General features: G+C 43.8%; 2 protein-coding genes across 5 annotated transcripts in view; one reads left to right on the top strand and one right to left on the bottom strand.

Moving 5' to 3' along the window:
* Positions 1-2,414: 2,414 nt before the first annotated feature.
* Positions 2,415-10,050, bottom strand: RPL35A (ribosomal protein L35a). Of its 2 annotated transcripts, none has more exons than XM_074962874.1 (5): positions 9,977-10,050; positions 9,428-9,470; positions 7,237-7,389; positions 4,659-4,803; positions 2,415-2,469 (listed from the first exon to the last, which is right to left on the bottom strand). In XM_074962874.1, the coding sequence occupies exons 2-5, from the start codon at positions 9,436-9,438 to the stop codon at positions 2,446-2,448; spliced, it is 333 nt and encodes a 110-aa protein (XP_074818975.1). In that variant the 5' UTR covers positions 9,439-9,470; positions 9,977-10,050; the 3' UTR covers positions 2,415-2,445. The 2 variants fall into 2 exon arrangements, with proteins under 2 accessions (XP_074818975.1, XP_074818976.1); XM_074962875.1 differs by having other exon boundaries at positions 9,908-10,015.
* Positions 10,051-10,157: 107 nt separating this feature from the next.
* DRC9 (dynein regulatory complex subunit 9) overlaps positions 10,158-22,698 on the top strand; it is a 34,477-nt gene continuing 21,936 nt past the window's right edge. For all 3 annotated transcript variants that reach the window (XM_074963394.1, XM_074963395.1, XM_074963393.1), the window contains exons 1-2: positions 10,158-10,289; positions 21,715-21,862. In XM_074963394.1, coding sequence (XP_074819495.1) covers positions 10,225-10,289; positions 21,715-21,862 — 213 coding nt within the window. In that variant the 5' untranslated portion in view covers positions 10,158-10,224. The remainder of the gene's footprint in view (positions 10,290-21,714; positions 21,863-22,698) is intronic.

Raw genomic sequence — 22,698 nt, 5'->3', positions numbered from 1 at the left:
TGTGTGTTGATTGGCCAGGTTATCTCTGATGTCACAATCCCACCCTTTCCCAAAATGACTTGTTAGTCTTGAAATCAAACTTAAATTATTTAACATCTGTATTATGGTTAATGCCTAGTGGTCCTGACTTGGGGCCCTATTGTGCTAGGCACTTTACAGTGACAGCTTCTGCCCCAAAGAACTTACAATCGGTTTTCTTCCCTGCATGTTTAACCAACCCAGTCCTAAACATATATGAAGTAAAGTAAATGCAGTATATTGATTTTAAGCCAGTTTTCAGAAGGGACAGAGGTAAATAGTGGTGTCTCCCAGGGGTCTGTACTGAGACAAGTCCTATTCAACATATTCATAAACAACCTGGAAAAAGGGGTAAACAGCGAGGTGGCAAAATTTGCAGATGATACAAAACTACTCAAGATAATTAAATCCAATGCAGACTGCGAAGAGCTACGGGATCTCACGGAATAGGGTGACTGGGCAACAAGATAGCAGATTAAATTCAATGTTGATAAATGCAAAGTAATGCACACCAGAAAACATCTCAGCTATACATATAAAATGATGGTCTAAATTATCCGTTACCACTCAAGAAAGAGATCTTGGAGTCATTCTCTCAAAACATCCACTCAATGTGCAGTTTTCAGAGTAGCAGCTGTGTTAGTCTGTATCCACAAAGAGAAAAGAAGTACTTGTGGCACCTTAGAGACTAACACATTTATTTGAGCATAAGCTTTCGTGAACTACAGCTCACTTCATCGGATGCATGCAGTGGAAAAATAGTGGGGAGATTTTATAGACACAGAACTTGAAACAATGGGTGTTACCATACAGTGATCAGGTAAGGTGAACTATTACCAGCAGGAGAGAAAAAAACCTTTTGTAGTGATAATCAAGGCGGGCCATTTCCAGCAGTTGACAAGAATGTGTGAGGAACAGTGGGGGGGGGGGGGGGGAACATGGGGAAATAGTTTCACTTTGTGTAATGACACGTCCACTCCCAGTCTTTATTCAAGCCTAAGTTAATGGTGTCCAGTTTGCAAATGTCATTACACATTACGGTGTGTATGGTAACACCCATTGTTTCATGTTCTCTGTGTATATAAAAATCTCCCCCCTGTATTTTCCACTGCATGCATCTGATGAAGTGAGCTGTAGCTCACAAAAGCTTATGCCCAAATAAATTTGTTAGTCCTCCTTTTCAATGTGCAGTGGCAGTCAAAAAAGCTAATGATGTTGGGAATCATCAAGAAAGGGATGGATACTAAAAGAGAAAAATCCAGGTACACCCATACCTTAAATACTGTGTGCAGATGTGGTCGCCCCATCTCAAAAAAGATATATTGGAATTGGAAAACATACAGAAAAGGGCAACAAAAATGACTGGGGGATGGAACGGCTTCCATATGAGGAGAGATTAATAAGACTGGGACTTTTCTGTTTGGAAAAGAGACGACTAAGGGGAGATATGATAGAGGTCTATAATAGGCAGCAAGTTTAAAAACAAAAGTATTTCTTCACACAACGCACAGTCAACCTGTGGAACTCCTTGCCAGAGGAAGTTATGAAGGCCAAGACTACAACAGGGTTAAAAAAAGAACCATAGACCCAGTATGGCCCTTATGTTCTTAAATAAGAATTTTTTTCTTGTTAAAAGTCTAGCGGATAACCAATATCTAACAATCCTGGAAAACAGCCAGTCAAGACTCATGCAGAGGAAACATGCATTGTGGTGATGGAGAATGAAGGGATTTCAAACAGGTGGCAGGTGTGTAACTAAACTACATAAAGTGGAAGTAAGTTAAGAGGTAGGTGAGAACCAGAGAGGATTGTTCAGGAGTGCTAAAGTCCTGTTCTTCATGAGTATCTCAAGAAGCCACTACATCTTTAAATGTGAGTTGAAGCAATCTGAATCTTGGCAAATAAACTGAGTTCTGTATTACACCTGAAATTACAAACTGTAACTGTACAGAACTGTATTATCTACATCGATTTGTCAGAAGAATCATCAACCAGTGCAAGATAAGCAAAACTTTGAGCTTTCATTTTAGTAAGCAGGCAAAGTGTTTTTCAAATACTGTATGTAAGTTGCATTTGTTTTCAGTTTACATGCACAATTTTGAGATGTTAAACTTTTATTGAAGAGCACTTAGATACCATGATGGGAGTTACAGGAAAAAAGCCACAGGTAGATAGCCATTCATTGTGATCTATTTTCATTTAAGAGGTAATTTTCTCTTTTGATGCTTTGGTCAGTAACAAATCCAATTCCTCCCTTTATCATCTGCTATTACTAGGTCATTGTCCTGTTTTGTGGATTATGTAACAGTTGTAGAAACAACTGAAAGTGAACTAATTATCCCCCACACCAGCTGAAGGTCATAAGAAATCATTAAAAACAAAATATACAAAAAGGAACAATTTCTGAATTTTATTTTTAGTAAAAATTTAGATCCTAGATGGATACAGCATCTGAAAAACAAAAACATCAGGTTAGATCTTGTTACTAAACTACAATACACATTTCTAACTAATCTAACACACATTTCTAATTAATCATTCTCTAAATACCCATGCAGATAGCTAGGAGTCTGCACAGAGAATTCTTTGACAGGTTACTGGTCTAGTGGATGGAGGGAAGCGGTAGGTGTGCTATCTTGATTTTAGTAAGGCTTCTGATACGGTGCCACCTCACATTCTCATTAGCAAACGCGGAAAATGCGGTCTATACAAAATTACTGTAAGCTGGTGCACAACTGGCTGAGACCATTCTCAAAGAGTAGTTTCCAGTGGTTCATTATCAAACAGGGAGATGGTATTTGGGGGTGGGGTCACGCAGGGGCCTGGTACTAGTCAATATTTTCATTAATGATTTGGACAATAGACTACCCAAATAAATATGCTTATATAATTTGCAGGTGACTCCAATATCTAACTATAATGGTAGATAAGCTCCGAAATAGGCTTACAAGGCAGGATGTGGAAGCCGCACCATTGGAGGCTTTTAAGAACAGGTTGGCCAAACACCTGTTAGGAATGGTCTAGATTCTCTTGGTTCTGCCAGAGCAGGGGGCTGGACTAGATGACCTCTCAAGATTCCTTCCAGCCCTATATTTCCTGAAGTAGTGATGATTCCACATCAGGGGTGGGCAAATGTTTTGGCCCGAGGGCCACATCTGGGAATAAAAATTGTATGGCGGGCCATGAATGCTCACGAAATTGGGGCTGGGGTGTGGGAGGGGGTGAGGGCTCTGGCTGGGGGTGCGGGCTCAGAAATGAGGAGTTCAGGGTGCAGAAGGGTGCTCTGAGCTGGGGAGGGCGAGTGGGAAGGGGTGCAGGCTCCAGCTGGGGGTGCAGGCTCTGGGAGGGGGGCTGGGCATGAGGGGTTTGGGGTGCAGTAGGGTGCTCTGGAGGGGGATCAGGGCTGGGGAATGGGAAGAGGCTCAGGGGTGCAGGCTCCGAGCAGTGCTTACCTCAAGTGGCTTCCGGAAGTGGCGGCATTTCCCTTCTGACTTCTAGGTGGAAGCGCAGCCAGGCGGCTCTGCGCGCTGCCCCATCCGCAGGCACCACCCCTGCAGCTCCCATTCGCTGTGGTTCCTGGCCAATGGGAACTGCAGGGCGGCACTTGGGGTGGGGGCAGCTTGCAGGCCCATGGCTGCCCCTAAGGGTAAGGGCTGGAGGTAGGCAATGCCGCTGCTTCCGGGAGCCATGTGGAGCGGCCTCTGACCCTGCTCCCTGGCTGGAGTGCTGGAGCAGGGCAAGCCCGAGACCCTGCTACCCAGTGGGAGCTCAAGGGCTGAATTAAAATGGCTGGCGGGCCAGATTTGGCCCATGGGCTGTAGTTTGCCCACCCCTGTTCTACATGGAAGAGCACAGAACATGGCTCAATCTTTGGGAAGTGCTCTTTGCAGGGGTATCCCATGCACCATCTTCGAACCTAGCTGGGGGAATGAGAGGATAACTGCTCTCTTTTGCCCAGCTGCAATGAAGGATAGTACTTGTGCTCCTCCTACAGTGGTTTTTCTACAGGATAACGAAAGCTGAGCAGGGTCACATCTCACTCTGATACTGTTCTTGACAATATCATTAGGATGACAGTGTGTACAGGAGCAACAGTTTGAGTGGTGAGAGACAGCCAGTCAAGGAGGAGGTTATCCTGGAGGTGCATGGGTAACAGCACATGTGAGTTTTGGGTCCATGACTGGACTTGGGAGAGATTCATTTAGTCCTCAGCCAGAAGCAGGGCTGATACTGTGTGGGCATTTGGGGAAGATAAGGGAAAGAAAAATAAAGACCCCAGAACACCCTGACCCAAATAAAAGGGACAGTGGACCAGGAGACTCGGGGAGAGAGGAGAAGAAAGAATTAGATGTACAAAGTTTGAGGGAGAGGGAAAAGAAAGCAAGAGTAAATAATCTTTGAGGGGTGATTACAGTGAAGTTAAACCTTTCCCATTGCCAGAGTACATGTCCCAACATACACCTATGACAGGCCCTGTGGAAGATGCACACTGGAAACAGGGGAAAGGGAATTTTTGTATATTTCCCCTCCACCAATGTAACATTTTCTCAGTGTTCTTTGAAAATCTTATATCCCAAAAGGTATAATTTAGTTAAAATAAAATCACTATAGGTTCAAAGCTGTTAGGAAAAACTACTCACCACTCTGATTCTGTGCCCAATGGCCTTGGCAGGAAGGTTGGACCGGAACTTGGCACGAACCATGCCACTGTTTCCATGGGCACGCGTTACTTTCCCCCAGATTACTCGTGTTCTGTTGGGTTTCCCACCAGGAGTCACGGTATTGCTAACAAACAGAAGACTGTTAACTCCTGGGCATTCCACTCCAAACCAAGTGACCGTCTACTTAAAGCAACAGTGGCAGGTTAAAAACATCTTTTAAAAGAAGTTTCATTCCCTCTACTGTCATGGCTCCCTTGGAATGGTCAAACTGAAAGTTTAGAAACATTTATTTGGTCACTCATAATGCAGATTTGCTTTCATCCAAGCTGGGAGAAATGCACATTGTGAAGAGATTTTTTGGTGATCTCATTAGTGTGAGGTTGTGATGTTTGGATTGCAAATACAGTAGGGCAATGGGTTTAAACCCAAATATAAAAGCACAAAAACATGTCTGTACATTTGCCCCATCAAGTTGTGGGTGAACCTAACAGTGTCCCTTTACAAAACATCCTTCAAGCAACAGTATTCTACCTGGCTTATATTAATTCAGTAATTTACAGAATTAAATCAAACTAAATAGATATAAGCCAGTTGGCAAACTTGTTCAGTTGTGTCCACACAGAGGTTTGCACCAGTTTAAACTAAATCAATTAGTTAAACCAGTGCAAGTTTTGTGTGTAGATTAGCCTCCTATCTTAGATTTACCTTTCAGAACTGCTATGTCTGGGATTTGCAGGCTTCAACCACTCCCCTCTGATCCATTCCAAACACTGTATCTATTTCCAGTTCTGGTACTAACTGGGGAAAGTATTCTGCCTAGTGATTTACTGGATGATTTGCAAATAACTATAATATATATTCATGCAAACAATATTACACATTAGAATTCTTGATTATCACTACAAAAGGTTTTTTTCCTCTCCTGCTGGTAATAGCTCACCTTAACTGATCACTTTTGTTAGTGTGTATGACAACACCCATTGTTTCATGTTCTCTGTGTGTGTGTATATATATCTATCTTCCTACTGTATTTTCCACTGCATGCATCCGATGAAGTGGGTTTTAGCCCACGAAAGCTTATGCTCAAATAAATGGGTTAGTCTCTAAGGTGCCACAAGTACTCCTTTTCTTTTTGCGGATACAGACTAACACGGCTGCTATCAATAACCTTAGTGTTCACTAGCTTTAAATTCACATATTAACAATCTAAACCACTGGGAGCACAGCTTAAAGCCACATGCAACAGTAATTACAATTCACATCATGTAATAAGACTCTAACCTATCCCCAGACCACCTGCAAGAAAAATCAAAACCCTCACACAGTCCAACCCACTTCTGTTAAAACACAAGAAGAGAAATGCTTCGCTCTGTGTGTCTGGCAAACTATCAAAGGGGAGAAGAGGGCTTCCCACTAAGCATGCTCTGATTCCCTCAATCCTTTCAGATGTATTAATGTAGAAGTTATCAGTTTGAGTGAATCCTGTGAGTTTAACTGTAGAGGAAAAGGAGAGGTTTCTAAGATGTCCAGGTCCAAATCAGAACCTTGAATTGCACCCAGAAACATAATAAAAGCCAGAGTGGTCTCTGGAGCACAGGGAAAAAGCACTCGCTGTATGAAACATTCTAAATGGCAAACCACATTCTGCACTAGCTGTGCCTTAAACCAGTGGTTTCAACCTTTTTTCATTTATGGACCCCCCTAAAAAATTGCAAATGGAGGTGTAGACCCCTTTGGAAATCTTAGACATAGTCTGTGGACTCCTAGGGGTCCGTGGGACCACAGATTGAAAACCACAGTTCTATGGTAACACCTTTTTGTGGACCCCTCAAACATAGTCTGCAGACTCTCAGGGGTTCGAGCACAGGTTGAAAATCACTGCCTTGAAGTAATCTAATCAGGAGGTAACAAAGGCACAGATATCTGCATCAAGGTCCACATCAATAGAAAAATTCAACCTGCTATGCAAGTAGAGAAGGGAATAACCCCAAATGCATCAAACCTACAGTACTTCTGGGGCATCCATCAGCATAGTAAGAGCAGCAGCAATGATGGTGATCAGTTATATGCACTCCCAGAAGCAGATGAGGATTTATTAAATCCCTTCAGGTTACAAAGCAAACCCTCACTGAAGGGGATGATATTAATTCTGTCACTTAAAGCACTGAAGTACAACAGTGAAGGACACTTCAGTCCAGTCCATTACTGACTTGACTTCAGTTCACACCAGTATCCTGGAAGTGAGAAGACTCATGTCCAACCCATCACTCTTACCAGAACCATTAGTCTTCTAACCCAGCATTTCTACAAGAGCAATCATACTGATGTTTAACACATTATCATTTAATAACTGAATTAATTTGGTACCTAGAAATGTGAAAGTGAAAACTAAATCCCAAAATTCAACCCAGTCTTGCACGATTCTACTTGGCCATTTTGTTGTTTCATCATTATCATGGCAACAGGTATGCAAATACATTTATTGTGGCCTGATCAATTTTTACGACAATTTTTACAAGTCCTATTTAACATAACAACAAGGAGTTCAGCTACTTACTTTTTAGCTTTGTATACATAGGCGCATCTCTTGCCCAAGTAGAATTCAGTCTCATCACGGGCATAAACTCCATCAATTTTCAGAAGGGCAGTGTGCTCCCTCTGGTTTCGGAGGCCACGCTTATAGCCAGCAAAAATGGCTTTGGACCACAGTCTAGGAAATATTGAGCATATTAATGAATCGCCAACCACTAAAACGTATTGCACGTGAATACGTTTTCTGAACAAAACTTTCTGAAATAATTAGATATCATGCTAGTAGAAAGCATACAGGGGAAAAAGGAACAGTGCTTCACTTGAGCAAATACCCCCACATTCACAAAGTGCAGCTTCTTGAGCACAAGACATCAATTATAAAAATCCTGCACTAGCCTTCTCCTTCCTTCCTTTTTTGTACTAGAACCATTTCTAAAAAAACGTTATTTTCATTTTTTTAAACACACAAACACTTGTCGCAACATCCCAAAGGGATAGACAGTATATTCCATACATGGTGAAATAGATTAAGAACTTGGGGCCTGCTATCCCACAAAAGTCACCATGTCAAACAACTTAGTTAAAATGTTCTCTCTCAACATGGTTAAATCATAACTGCATCCCAGCGTCAATGGGTGGGAGAGAACATAATCGTGTCCACTGTGACCAGTCCAAGTCTTTAGCACAATTCAGGACACTTAAAATATGTTTAAGGTCTTCAATGTTGATAAATGCAATAATACATACTGGAAAACATAACCCTAACTATACATATAAGATGGGGTCAAAATTTGCTGTTACCACTCAAGGAATAGATCTTGGAGTCATTGTGGATAGTTCTCTGAAAACATCCACTAAATGTGCAGCAGCAGTCAAAAAAGCAAAATGTTGGGAATCATTAGGAAAGGGACAGATAGTAAGACAGAAAATATCACATTTCCTCTATATAAAACCATGATAAGCCCACATCTTGAATGCTGTGTGTAGATCTGGTCACCCCATCTCAAAAGATATATACACTGGAATTGGAAAATGTACAGAAAAAGGCAACAAAAATGATTGGGGGATAGAACAGCTTCCATATGAGGAGAGATTAACAAAACAGGATTTTTCAGCTTGGAAAAGAGACGACCAAGGGGGGGGATATGATAGAGGTCTATAAAATTGTGATTGGTGTGGAAAAAGTAAATAAGGAAGTGTTATTTACTCCTCCTCATTACACAAGAGCTAGGGGTCACCAAATGAAATTAACAGGTAGCAAGTTTAAAACAAACAAAAGGAAGTATTTCTTTACACAACCTGTGGAACCCTTTGCCAGAGGATGTTGTAAAGGCCAAGATTTATAACAGGGTCTCAAAAAAAGAACTACCTAAGTTCATGGAAGATAGGTCCATCAATGGCTATTAGCCAAGATGGGCAAGGATGCAAAACCATGCTCTGAAGCGTCCAGTCTGTTTGCCACAAGCTGGGAATGGGAGACACAAGATGGATCACTTGATGATTACCTGTTCTGTTCATTCCTTCTGAAGCCCTTGGTATCAGCCACTGTCAAAAGACAGGATACTGGGCTAGACAGACCATTGGTCTGATCCAGTATGGTCGGTTTTATGTTGAGAAACTATGTTTAAGCAATTATACTATAAAGGGGTTTCTTAACATAGTTACTTTTACAGTAGAGATCTGTCCAGGCTACACTTAACTCCATAACCAAACTGTAACACAGGTAATTGCATATGCAGTTTGCATCCATGAACAAGACAAGTAGCTTTCACCTGTAACCTGTAACACAATCAGCAGGTTGCAATCAGATTCTAACAACTCTTGACGCATAGACAGGCCCAGTTACTATGTCCGTGTGACCCAATTATCCAGTCCTACTTCCTTGGTCTGTGCAGAGCACTCTGCGAAGTGCAGTGCGCTGTGCAGCAGCATGGGATAAGCGTCAAGATGTCTAAGAACATACTGATCCAGACACAACTGTGCAGTGTAACAGGCAGGGCAAGATTTTCTAGCTGACAGATGTTTGGGACGGGAAGAATAGTATCGGTCATGACAACCACATCACAACGGAGAGTCAGAGCTTAGTTAGGTTTAACACAACACGTTCTACAGCTGAGATGGGGCTAGGGAGAGGAAATGTGTGTGATTTACGAAGACCCCCCCCAGTGTAACGTGTCCAGCGACAATAAAGGAAGTTTTCAGAGCCCATCGCTCACCTCCCAGACATGGTGTCGTCCTGAAGTCCTGCTCCCAGCAGGCCTGCGAAGCACAAAAAGACTTTAGCCGCCACATTCGGGAATTTAGCACCAAGCGGCTGTATAACCTCCCCCCCTCCGCGGCGGCCGGCACGTCCCACAGGATCCCAGACGACCCCGCTCCCCCACTAGGCGGCTGGAGAGGGAAGCAGCACCAGGGGCCCCCAGCTAGAGCCCGGCCAGTTGAGGGGGGAACCCAGCTCTGCACCGGCCGGCTACGTTAGCCAGGCCAGGCCCCCACCCCGCGGGCCTTATCAGGGCAGCAGCCCCGCGATGTCCAGTCAAGCCCCCCGGACCCCTCTCGGGCGAGTCAGAGGCGGGAGGCGCCGGGCTCGGAGCCGGCTCAGCCCAGGGCCTAGCACCATCCGCCCCGCATCGGCTTCATCCCGCCGCCTGCCCGCTCCACGCGCCCCCCGCTCCACAGCCCGGCCCCCGCCGCACCTGCCCCCGCCCCATGGTGGAGGGAGAAGGCCGCTTCACCAGCCGCGGGACCTCCGCTCCCGGACTCACCCCCGCGCCTCCGACCCAAGATGGCGGCGAAAGGGAGAGCGGCCGTAAAGCACGCCGGGATATGAAATCGCAAGGACCCTTTAGGCGACTCTAATTACTGCCTGACTAGAAAACGCCCGGTGGAAGGGTGAATAGACTCCAGCGACGGCCCCTCCATCCCTCCCTGCCCCTTTCTCCATAGGCAAAAACTTTGCGAGGGCGTGGTTGAGTGGCTATGCCTGACAGGCACCCGCTAAAAACCAATCTGGATGATAGGCCCCCTGAGTTTGGTGGTTGCTATGGAGACCAGCTGTGTCCACCCTGAGGCCTCTGTGTGAGTCTCTCCTGATTGTCGCTGATAATAGACCCCCAGTGGGGGGAGGGGAGAGAGCACCCCAGTGCAGGGCCCCCCCGGGTGGAGGGCAGTGGGGCCCCTGGAGCTAGAGAGCGGGCAGCCCACCGGGAGCATGTCGAAGCCCCTTGCGGGGGGGGGCATGGGGTCCCCCATGCTGCCCCTGGCCCCAGGGAGCCCAAAGGCCGGTAGACCTCATGCTCAGACCAGCCAAGCCGACCCCTCCTGTTGAGTGCCCACGCGGGCAGTCGTTTCTCCCCCGCCCAGGGGCTGCCCATGCCACGGCCATGGTGGGTGCAACTCCCACCCCCCCGCCGTTAAACACAGCCTGGAAGCCTCGGGGATGGGTTAAAAACGTACATAAACCAGGCACCAGTAATGGAATGAACTGGAAAGGGGGCAAAGTGCAACCGAGCCGAGGCAGTCCCAGCCGCGGGCAGGCCACGGTTACGATGGACAAACGGGCAACCACGGAGGATTAAACCCCAACTAGCCGTTTTTAAAAAGGGGCCTTTAACCCAGCGAAGAGAAGCAACTAACAGTGGCTGGGTTGAGGGGCAGCTGGGGGGTGTAATACAAACAAGTGCAATAAGAGGTGCATGAGCCATCACGCTGACCACTCTGCTTTGGGATTCATTGGAACAAAAGCACATTCTTAAGTGTTTTCCTGAATAGGAATGGACTTAAGCATGTGCTTAGCTGTTTTCTAGAATCAGGGCCTTGTCTCTGACATCTATCATTTCCCCCATGCAGCTAATGCTATTGTATTAGTGTAAAATTATGAATTAGTGTAAAATTTTGAAAAGTGCCATAAGTGACTTAGCAGCCTAAACTCCATTTTCAGAAGTGACTTTTGCTGAAAGTTTGGCTCCTAAGTGACTAATCACTTTTGAAAATTTGATTTAGGCTCCTAAGTAGCTCACATGCTTTGAAAATGTTAACCAACTCTATGATAGACCCCTCACTCCTGGAGGCTGAGGGTTCAATCTGAGAAGGTGCTGAGCCCTCTGGCTTTGATGCAGTAAAGTACTTAAACATTCAGCACCTTGCAAGATTTAGCACTATTAATGAAATTTTTAAAAAAAGCAGTGGAGGAACTGTTTCAGGCATCTGATAATATGATGTATTGTAGAGCACATTTGCCAGCTTTGACTGTGTTCACAACTGCTCCCACATAGGGAACATGAAAATCAGTGATGTTCCCTTTGCCAAATCCTACTTATTTTGTCAGCATCAGTGGGTTGAGCCCTAGAACCCTGGATCTTGGAGAGGATCCAGTGTGGTGACGTCCAACTATGCTGAAAATGCTTGCCTCTGTGCTAGCTTGCCCTGATAATATGATTCCTGCAAGAGTTCGCAGCCACTGAACTCCAGGTCAGCTGCTGCTCCTGGATTACCTTCACAGGGTTCTGTATTAGAGATGGAGCAAGGAAGTTAATGCTGAAGGAATTTGTATTAATTATTCTTATTTTAACAGCACCAAAAAGCATGCTAGATTCCTCTCTGTGCAGCCAAAGGATGTGATCCCTGCCTTGACAAACTTAACTTATCTGAAAAATCCCACAGGTTTCCAAGGGGGTTGGTGCCACAGAGAGTGGATGTCCCCGAAGTCCTGTCTTCACCCATGCTATGCAGGCTAAACTCTATGTAGGAACTTCTGCAAATGGGGCTCTTCCATGCTCCCCCCCACTCAATTCCACTAGGTTCTCATCCCCTCCAGCCATGTATCAATATTTATTTTTTAAAATCAGCAACTTGCTTTCTGACATTTATAGTGCTAGTCAGGGTTCTGTACAGCCATTGTCCAATAAAAGCAAGGGCTTTTCTTATTTAAGCCTCAGCTGCTATGTGAACTCACCAGTCTGACTCTGCCAATATGCTGGCAAAACACAGTGAATTAGGGGTCAAGTGGCAGACCCTGCTTTGAATTTCCTCACTGGTACCCATGATTATCATCACTTCTTAGTCGGCTGAAAGGAGCATTTCAGAGTGATGTAAGGTGTTTCCTGAGTTTCCCACCCCTGCAGCTGTATCAGTCTACCAGGTGGCAGGATGGAGAAAGACATGACTACAAGGCTCTCACCTAGCAGTGTGTGGGCTGTAATCCCCAAAGGGGTACCGGGCCAAACCATTTATACTGTTTTTTTTAATTATTTCCAAACTTCCCCTCCCTTTAGGACAGAAGGGAGAGCATATGATAGTTTGCTCATCACCCCAAAATCTTGGGGGAAGCTCTGAGTCTCTTCACATACCTTGTCTTTTCTTGTAATTAAGATTTGATCAAGGAGTTCGGTTGAGTACAATAATTAGTGTTGATGCCAGTGACTGAATCAGGATTGTCTTTTCTGTGTGTATAGCTTTAAAAGAAGACTTCAACTAGAGGAGCTCCTTATTTGTAATATTTCTCAGTACACCAGACAGTGGTTTCCTCTACATCTATAATAGAACATAAACCCTGGCAGAGCTTACTGGTTTGGCACCAACATCTGCTGAGTATATGGATATAAGAGGAAGCATACAGGAGGAACTAAGACAACATTAGGCTTTAGAGAAACATTACATTCCAGCTTTAAGTTTTCTTAAAAGGCATTAATATCTTGAATTAATTATCTCCTGGATAGAAGTTGCTGATGGGGAGGAGGTGAAGCTATTAAATTCTGCCTTTGTATCAAAAGAAGTCAGTTTTTCCTACAAGAACCTTCAACTATTTTATTCTTCTTTTAAAATTGCTGGCATAATAATCTGTCACAGCTCTTTCACAGAGAATCTTTTGAACCATATTGTCATCTTTGTGGCTGCACACTTTATATAAACCAGATGCAAAGGGACTCGTCTCATGTAGTTTAGACCCAAAATTTTGGTTGTTTAAAAAATGTCAATATGAATAAAACACATTTTTAATTTAAAACATATCTCTACCACAACATTGTACTAGTGCACGTTAACCCAAAGGGAAACTATCTAAGGCATTTATAACAAGCAAAATTCAGTCAGAGGGACTTGTATTTTCCACTTCTTCCTTGGATTACTAGTTTCTGAGTATAAGAAAAAAAAATTTTTTTTTTACACTAACTTGATTTACTAGACTAATTTCACTGTCAGAGTTAAGTGAAAAGAATAAACAAACATCATTAATGATGACAAGTAGGAATCAGAGTAGCAGCCGTGTTAGTCTGTATTCGCAAAAAGAAAAGGAGTACTAGTGGCACCTTAGAGACTAACTAATTTATTTGAGCATAAGCTTGTGAGCTGTAGCTCACAGAAGCTTATGCTCAAATAAATTGGTTAGTCTCTAAGGTGTCACTAGTACTCCTTTTCTTTTTGACAAGTAGGAAGTATTTTGACATTCTTTGTTTTAACAATCTAGGTCATATCAGTAACAGTTGTAAAGGCATTTTTTAAAATGTGATTTCTTTTGACGGTGTTCATTTAAGAGACATAGCTGAAACAATCTTGGAACCATTAGTGATAATCTTTGAGATCTCCTGGAGGATGGATGAGGTACAGAGGATTGGAGAAGGGCAAACATAGTGCCTGTCTTTAAAAAGGGGAACAAAGAGGACCTGGGGAATTATATAGTAGTCAGCCTAACGTTGCTACCTGGAAAGATGCTGGAACAAATTATTAAACAATCTGTTTGTAAGCACCTAGAGAATAATAGGATAATAAATAATAGCCAAATGCCAAACCAACCTAATTTCATTCTTGGATAGGGTTACTTGCCTAGTGGATGGGGGTAAACAGTAGACATGACATACCTTGATTTTAGTAAGGCTTTTGACACATCCCACATGATATTCTCATAAGCATACTAGAGGAATATGGTCTAGAGCAGTGGTTCCCAAACTTTAACAACCTGTGAACCCCTTTCACTAAAATGTCAAGTCTCACAAACCCCCTTCTAAAAATGAATATTTCCAGGGATTTTCTCATTTACCTGAATATAAATTATAAAAGCACTGATCTTGCAAATATAAAATTTGTTTTTATGACACGCTTATTATACACTATTTATTATTTATCATTACAGTATTTTTATTACATTATGAAAACGGCAACACTTTTCCAAGATCTCACTTTCATAGCTTGTATCACTTTGAATAAGTCTGTTATAAAACAAGGCTCCTATGTTTCATCAAGGAGTATCAGATGTGAAACGGCATGAAGGTATTTAAGAAGCCAACTCAGAGTTCCTCCTACACAAGCGTTCAGGTCTTGCGCAGTCCTGGCAAACAACGCACGTTACAACAAAGGTTAAACTTGTTCTTCATCATAATTTTAAAAACAACACTAGCTGCCTATTTAATTTTAAAAACAGCAAAACATATCCACCTCCCTTTCCATTTCTTATAAGGAGTCTTGAAGTTTAAATCTCCTCAGTGTGATAGATATGCTTGCTTTGATCTGCTTAGCTCTTGGAAGTCCAGGGGCTCCAGGCTGCTGGCCCCGTACTGCCCAGGGTCCCTAGGGACAGCACTGTCCACCATTATGGAATTTTTTCCCGAGAACCCCCTGTAACATTTCACAAACCCCAGTTTGGGAACCACTGGTCTAGAGCAGTAGTTCTCAAAGCCGGTCCGCCGCTTGTTCAGGGAAAGCCCCTGGCGGGCCGGGCTGGTTTGTTTACCTGCCGTGTCCGCGGATTCGGCTGATCGCGGCTCCCACTGGCCGCTGTTTGCCGCTCCAGGCCAATGGCGTCTGCGGGAAGGGCGGGCAGCACGTCCCTTGTCCCGCACTGCTTTCTGCAGCCCCCATTGGCCTGGAGCGGCGAACCGCGGCCAGTGGGAGCCACAATCGGCCAAACCCGCGGACGCGGCAGGTAAACAAACCAGCCCGGCCTGCCAGGGGCTTTCCCTGAAAAAGCAGCAGACTGGCTTTGAGAACCACTGGTCTAGAGGAAGTTACTATAAGGTGAGTGCACAACTGGTTCAAAGGCTGTGATCAAAGAGTAATCAATGTTCACTGTCAAAGTGGGAGGGCACATCTAGTGGAGTCCTAAAAGGGTCAGCCCTGGGTCTCTTACTAGTCAATGTTTTCATTAATGACTTGGATAATGGAGTGGAGAGTGTGCTTATATAATTTGCAGATGACACCAAACTGTGAGGGGTTGCAAGTACTTTGGAGGACAGGATTAGAATTTAAAACTACCTTGACAAACTGGTGAATTGGTTTGAATCCAAGAAGCTGAAATTCAATAAAGACAAGTGCAAAGTACTTCGCTTTGGAAGGAAATATCAAATGCACAGATACAAAATGGGAAATTACTAGCTAGGCAGTAGTTCTGCAGAAAATAATCTGGGGGTTTTAGTGAATCACTAGTTGAATATGAGCCAACAATGTGCTGCACTTGCAAAAAAGGTTAATATAATTCTGGGATGTTGTGGTGAGACAGGCCCCCACTCCCTTCAGCAAATAATTAAAGAGCTTCTCAGGGCACAATCCGCTTCAGCCAGGTACATATGTGAGGCTTGCAAAGCCTAGATATGGGTGGGTTCTTTAAAAAGGAAGATGCCAGGTGACTGTAGGGTGGATAATAATATATGGGGAAAAGGACTGCTGCCAGTAGAACAGAAACAAGCATTGGTGATGCCAGTTAAGAAACCAGGCAAGGTACATACAAGACCTGATGCTTATAAACGTATTGCTCGCAGATCCCATGTGGGGTAAAAACATGGGGAAAAGTGTAAATGTAAGACTAGTGGAATACTTGGAGAAAAATGATATTCCTGTCTAACTGAGGTACAAAGTGGTTTCAGAAAAGGAAGATGCAGAGTTGACCATCTCGTGAGACTAGAAACTGCTTAAAAAAGCATAAGGACTAAGAACTTTGTGATAACAGTCTTCCTGGACATTGAATAAGCATTTGGCATGCTAGAGGGAAGACGTCCTATATAAACTAGCCAAAATTGGAATAAAAGGGGAAATGGTTTGGTGGATAAGGGACTTTTTTAGTTAAAATGGGAACAGCTTTATCAAAAACCTACAAGCTTACAAATGGAACTCCACAAAGGAGTATTTACAGCCTTGTTTTGTTTTCCCTTATGATAAATGACTTCCCAGAAAGCGTGCAGATGTCTGTGCTATATAGACTAAGCATAATACACTTAAATTAGATGGGAAAAGACAAATGAGGTACTCCAGAGAATTTCTAAGTGGGGAAATGATCGGGGATTTAAAGTCTTACTTGCAAAAATTAAGGGAATGCCTTTAACCAGAAAGAAAATTAGGGAAGTTTGGAACTTATTTCTTTACTGTGAAAAAATTCAGATTGTTCAAAAGTAGGATGAACTTACTCAAAAGCGTAGCTGGAAACAAATGGGGTGCAGATAAAGAAGGTATTGATGATGATAATGATGTACAGAGCATTGATCAGATCAGTTTTAGACTATGGATGCCAAGCTTTAGGTTCGATCTCAAAAACAACTCTTAGGCCAGATCTACACTAAAAAGTTAAGTTGACCCAGCTACATTGCTCAGCGGTGTGAAAAATCCACGAAGTAGTTAACCCTCAACCTAATCCTTGGTGTAGACAGCGCTAGGTCGACGGAAGACTTCTTCTGTAGACCTAGCTACAGCGTCTCGGGGAGGTGGATTCACTATTACAGTGACGGGAAAACCTCTCCTGTCTCTGTAGTAAGTGGCTACCCTGAAGCACTACAGCAGCACAGCTGAACAGCTATTCCCCCATTTGTGGATTTGGAACTGCATGAAAAAACAAGGGAAGGAAAAAAACACTTATTATGACCAATAACATTTCTGAATTTATTTATGAAAAATGGGACCAGCTTTGCAAAGTCTATACAGATGGATCAGAAGATGACAGCACGAGTAGAGTGGGAACAGCCTTCTGTGTTCCTAGTTTTGGAATCCAGAAATCTAAAAGACTGTTGAATTATGTGACCACACTGATGGCTGAACTAATAAGGATAATGTTGGCACTAACCTGGGTAAAAGATGTGCGACTGACCTGCACTTGAACCTGTCAGGCATTATGACAATCGGAATTTGGAAAGCAGAAATGACATAAGTGAAATAATGTTCCTAATTACAGAAATAATGCAAGCAGGTATCTGTGTAACAATAGCATGGATTCTGGTATATATCGGAATATCTGGACATGAGAGGGCTGACAAAGCAGCAAAATAAGCTCTGAAAAAATGAGGAGGTAAATATTAAGATACCTTTAAATAGACAAGAATTCAAAAGTGTGGTAACAAAGGAGCTTGCGAAGGAATGGAAAGAACTATGGACTAAGGGGGAAAAAAAAGACTTAAGGTTTTAGAATGTATGATCAAAAATTGAAGATAATACTATGCTCCACATTCATGTTAGGAAAAATGACATAGTCCTTTTTAAAGGGCTAACAGGTCATTGTGCCTTGAATAATAAGTTAAACGTATTAAAAAGAAATAAACATGGGCTGTGTAATGTGTGCAAAGCCAAGGAACCTGTTGATGATGTTCTATGGCCGTGGTCTCCAATCTTTTTATGCACAAGATCGCTTTTTGAATTTAAGTGCAACCCAGGATCTACCCCATTCCTTTCCCGAAGCCCTGACCTGCTCACTCCATCCCCCACATCACTCACTCTCCCCCACCCTCACTCACTTTCCCCGGGCTGTGGCAGGGAGTTGAGGTTCGGGAGAGGGTGCAGGCTCTGGGCTAGGGCCAAGGGGTTCGGAGTGTGAGAGGGGGCTCTGGGCTCAGCCTGGGGCAGGGGATTGGGGTACAGAAGGGGGTATGGGGTGCTGGCTCTAGGAGGGGGCTTAGGGCTGGGGTGCAGGCTCCCGCCAGGCGGCACTTATTTCAGGCGGCTCCCAGTTGGCGCCACAGCGGGGCTAAGGCAGGCTCCCTGCCTGCCCCGGCCCCACGCCACTCTCAGAAGTGACCAGCATGCATGCCCCTGAAGCTCTGTGTGCTGCTCCTGCCTGCAAACACCACCCCTGCAGCTCCCATCACGCAGTTCCCCGTTCCCAGCCAATGGGACTTGTGGGGGGTAATGCTTGCAGGCAGGAGCAGCGCACGGAGACCTCTGCCCCACCCCTTCGGGACCTCGGGGGCGTGCTGACCTCTTCCGGGAGCAGCGCATGGCCAGGGCAGACAGTGAGCCTGCCTTAGCCCTGCTACGCTGCCAGACTTTTAGTGGCCGGAGATCGCGATCGACTGGCAGAGGCTCCAGGATCGACCAGTCGATTGCGATCTAAGGGATGGTGACCACTGTTGTATGGCATTGTGGAAAATATTCTATAGAAAGTAAGTTTCTGGATGAAAAATTGAGTCAGCCCAGAATCAAAGATTTTTCCCTACAGGGACTAGTGAGAATGTCAGGGAAATGCAATAGTGCAAAAAAGCCTTGCTGTAGAAGGATATTTAAAAAACCAAAACTTGGCTAAAAATGAATGAAGAAGGTGGTGGTCAGAGCTTCATATGAGGAGGCTGCTGTGTCAAAACGCTAAAGACAAAGTGCAGGGTGGTACTCTGTAGGAGCAGGACTGCAACTCAGAGCTTCCTGGCAGCGGGGGTAACTGACTGGGGAAATGGGTTGGCTTCCCAGGTCCTCTCAGAAAGGAGAAGGGCTGGTACTTTCCTTTGACTTCCCAAGGCTGGACGCTGGTTTTTGTGGGCTGTGGAAGCAAACAGACTTTTTGTTTGGATTCCTTTAGCTCCCCTCTCCCCTGCAATTTGCCTTGAACAGCACAGCTGGAGGCCTGTGCCCTGGACTGAGAGGCAGGGGCAGTGCCCACCCTCTCCCCAAGGGGGTGCTAGAAAGGTATAGCCTACTACAAGTGTATAAACAGGAGCGTGCTAAGACATGAGAGAGAATTGTTTCACTCTTCTCGGCATTGGTAAGGCTTCAGCTAGAGTAGCGTGTCCAGTTCTGGGCACCACACTTTAGGAAAGATGTGGAAAAACTAGAGAGAGTCCAGAGGAGAGCAACAAAAATGCTTAAAAGTTTAGAAAACCTGACCTATGCAGAAAGGTTAAAAAAACTGGACGTTTAGCCTTGAGAAAAGATGACCAAAGGGGGACCTGATAAGTCTTCAACTACATTAGGAGTTGTTATAAAGAGAACTGTGATCAATTGTTCTCCAAGTCTACTGAAAGTAGGATAAGAAGCCATCCGCTTAATGAGCAGCAAGGGATATTTAGGTTACATATTAGGAACAAGTTTCTAACTCTAAGGGAAGTTAAGCTCTGGAATAGGCTTCCAAGGAAGGTCATGGAATACCCATCATTGGAGGTTTTTAAGAACATGTTGGACAAACACCTGTCAAGGATGGTCTAGATCAGTGGTTCTCAAACTAGGGAAACTTGTTCAAGGAAAGCCCCTGGCGGGCCACACTGGTTTGTTTACCTGCGGGAAGGGCAGCCAGCGCGTTCCTTGGCCCGTGCTGCTTTCTGCAGCCCCCATTGGCCTGGAGCGGCGAACCACGGCCAGTGGGAGCCACGATCGGCTGAACCTGCGGACGCAGCAGGTAAACAAACCGGCGTGGCCCGCCAGGGGCTTTCTCTGAACAAGCGGCGCCCCTAGTTTGAGAACCATTGGTCTAGATATAGTTGGTCCTGCGTCAATACTGAGAGATGGACTAAATGACCTCTTGAGGTCCCTTCTAGCCCTGCAGTTCTATGATTCTGTAGAGTCAAACTGAAGATGCCATCAGGGACTAGTTAAACCTCCTGGAAAGGATTAATATCTTCAAGGAACATACTCCATGAAACAGAATGTCAAGAAACAGACAAATTAAAAATAGAGGGTCCTTTTACTGCACCCCACCTTTTGTGATGCTGAAAATCTGGTAGGCCTGAGCTAACAAATTATATTCATCTTCTGCCTATTTGAAACTAATTTCACATTCTAATATTAAATTATTACAGTTTCTTCAAGTCAGGAAGTTGCTGAAGAAAGTAACTCACTCTAACTCCAGTGCAGATACAGATTATGGCTGAATCTAAACCTCTTTAGAATTCATAGAGCATAACAGTGCCTCAACCCTATTAATCACAGGTCTGATCCATTTCCAGAGTGTGCTTGCAGACTGGGATTGTAATGTTCTGCAGACCTTGAGTGTTTGTTCAAGAGATTTTAAACATGGCCCAAGTCCAACAGCAGACAGAGAAGGACTAGTGGAGACTTCTATTATTAGACTTTATTGTAATACCCAGAAGGCCCAATCAGAATCAGGGTCCTATTGTGCTAGGTTGCTGTACAAACACAATCTCTTTTGTGTGTGTGCGCGCATGCATGGTGGGGGTTTGTGGGGGTGGGAAAGAGGGTTGTAACATGGACCAGAAGCTTCTATTCAAATACCAAATAATAATTCTGGAAACTTACTTAGCAAAAATAAAGTTTGCATAAGATCTTGACTGGCATTTGTTCCTTTTTCTTTAAAAATAACCTGCACAAATTAATAGTTTAAATTGTATGAGAATCTCAGCACAATCATGTTTATTTTGCCTTTTAAAAAACCCACCGGCTGCAAAAAGCTAAATCTAAGACACATTCCTCCTGTTTTATTGTTAAAAGGGATAGCGTGATTAAAAATCCTGTGTATGTACAATAAAAATGCCTTTACCTATGTTACAGTTTAGATGACAAAGTCAAAACTGAAATCTCTACTTTTCAAGCTACTAACATACTTTTCTCACTGTTTATGGTGATGTTTACTTATGTATTTTGCTCAGCTTGGACAAAGAAAATAGGCTGGTCAATTTCCATTTAGCTTCAGTGTAGTCTAATGCTGTGTTGTTTGATTTGCAAACGTGACATGGGAATGCTGATTTGTATATGAACATACTTTTTCCATTTGAATTGAAATAAACTTGTTCAAGATTTCAAAAATAGGAGGTGAAAGTTAATTTCCTCAGTCCATACGTAGGCTCTTGCCCTGATTTTCAAAAAGTGCTGAGCTCCCAGCAGCTCGTATTGAGGTCAAGGGGATGATCCAAAAATATTCCAGGAAATGAGGAGGAACAGTTTAAAGCATAAGTTGGCAAAAGTGCAGCCTATGGAGTTCAACATAGCTAGCAGGCACCTTCATTTTGAATATGGATGGGGAGTCTACAAATCTCAGCACTAAATGCTCCAATCTGAGCTGGGGGGGCCAGGCCACTTGACCCAATTTGGAGCATTGCGCTGTAGGATTCAGGCTGCCCAAACATACGTAAGATGAGGGTGGCTGTGAAACTATTTTGTTAATGTGAGTTAAGGCTCCCACTATGTTCAAATGCAGCCCTTAGGGGAGCATGATTTCAGGGGTAATGAGTGCAGGACAGGCTATACAAAAAATAGAAAAGAGATGAAAGGCTGCAGATTTAAGGCTATTTCAGTATCTAGTATTACTTAAACTGCTGTTATGAACTCTACGCTGTCTCTCATTGTCGTCACATGCTGTGCTTGTTCCTTTTAGCAAGAACATGGCAAATAAAAAGATGGAAGTATTCTCCCCTCTGGAAGCTGTGCAAATCTGTGCTGTGCTGGAGGACTGTCTTGATCAGCTTGCTATTCTTGGATATATTATGCCAGTTTCCTATGAGGGCAGGACAGACATCAGCAATGTAGGTGCCTCAATTTTTTTAAATTTTCTGATTTTCCTTCCTGTCTTTATGCTACAACTTCTTACCTTCTTTTGACTCCTCTTAAAAATAAATGTTGATATATTTTCATTGTAAAGTGCCCCACAGCCCGTGAGAGAAGGAACATTGTTTGCCAGAAGCTGGGAAAGGACGACAGGGAATGGATCACTTGATGACTACCTGTTCTGTTCATTGCCTCTGGGACACCTGGCACTGGCCACTGTCGGAAGACAGGATACTGGGCTAGATGGACCTTTGGTCTGACCCAGTATGGCTGTTATTATAAATGCATCATCTTGTTGTTCAGCTGGAGACTGATTTTAATACTTATATTTCAGTAGCACCCAGAGGCCCTAATAAGGATTGGGGTCGCATTCAGCTAGGCACTGCACGAACATAAACAAAAACTTGATTCCTATGCCAAAGAGCTTACAATCTAAGATAAAAGTCAAGATGAAAAGGAGTAGGGAAAGGAAAACGATCAAGCATAGCTAAGTTGTATATACCTATATGCATTCTCTTTTTAAAAAGCAAAGAAGAACAGGATTTTCAAAAACACTCAGTTCTGATATAATTCTGCTCCCATAGAAGTCACTCATGAAACTCCCATTGACTTTAGGGGGAACAGAGTTGGGCCAACACTGAACATTTTTGAAAATTCCACCCTAGATCTATAACTAACCAGCTGCCCCTCAGTCTAGAGTCATTAACTGGCTGATTTCATATTAGGCATCACAGCATAAGTGGGTCTTGAGGGGAGATTTGAAAGAGAGGGCAGCTCAGAGGGGTGTTCCATGCATTAGAGGCAGCCTAGTGGA

This window comes from Natator depressus, chromosome 9 (assembly GCF_965152275.1).
Source record: "Natator depressus isolate rNatDep1 chromosome 9, rNatDep2.hap1, whole genome shotgun sequence".
Classification (NCBI taxonomy): Eukaryota; Metazoa; Chordata; order Testudines; family Cheloniidae; genus Natator; species Natator depressus.
The sequence above is the reverse complement of the archived record's forward strand: the minus strand, read 5'-3'. Positions and strand labels throughout refer to the sequence as shown.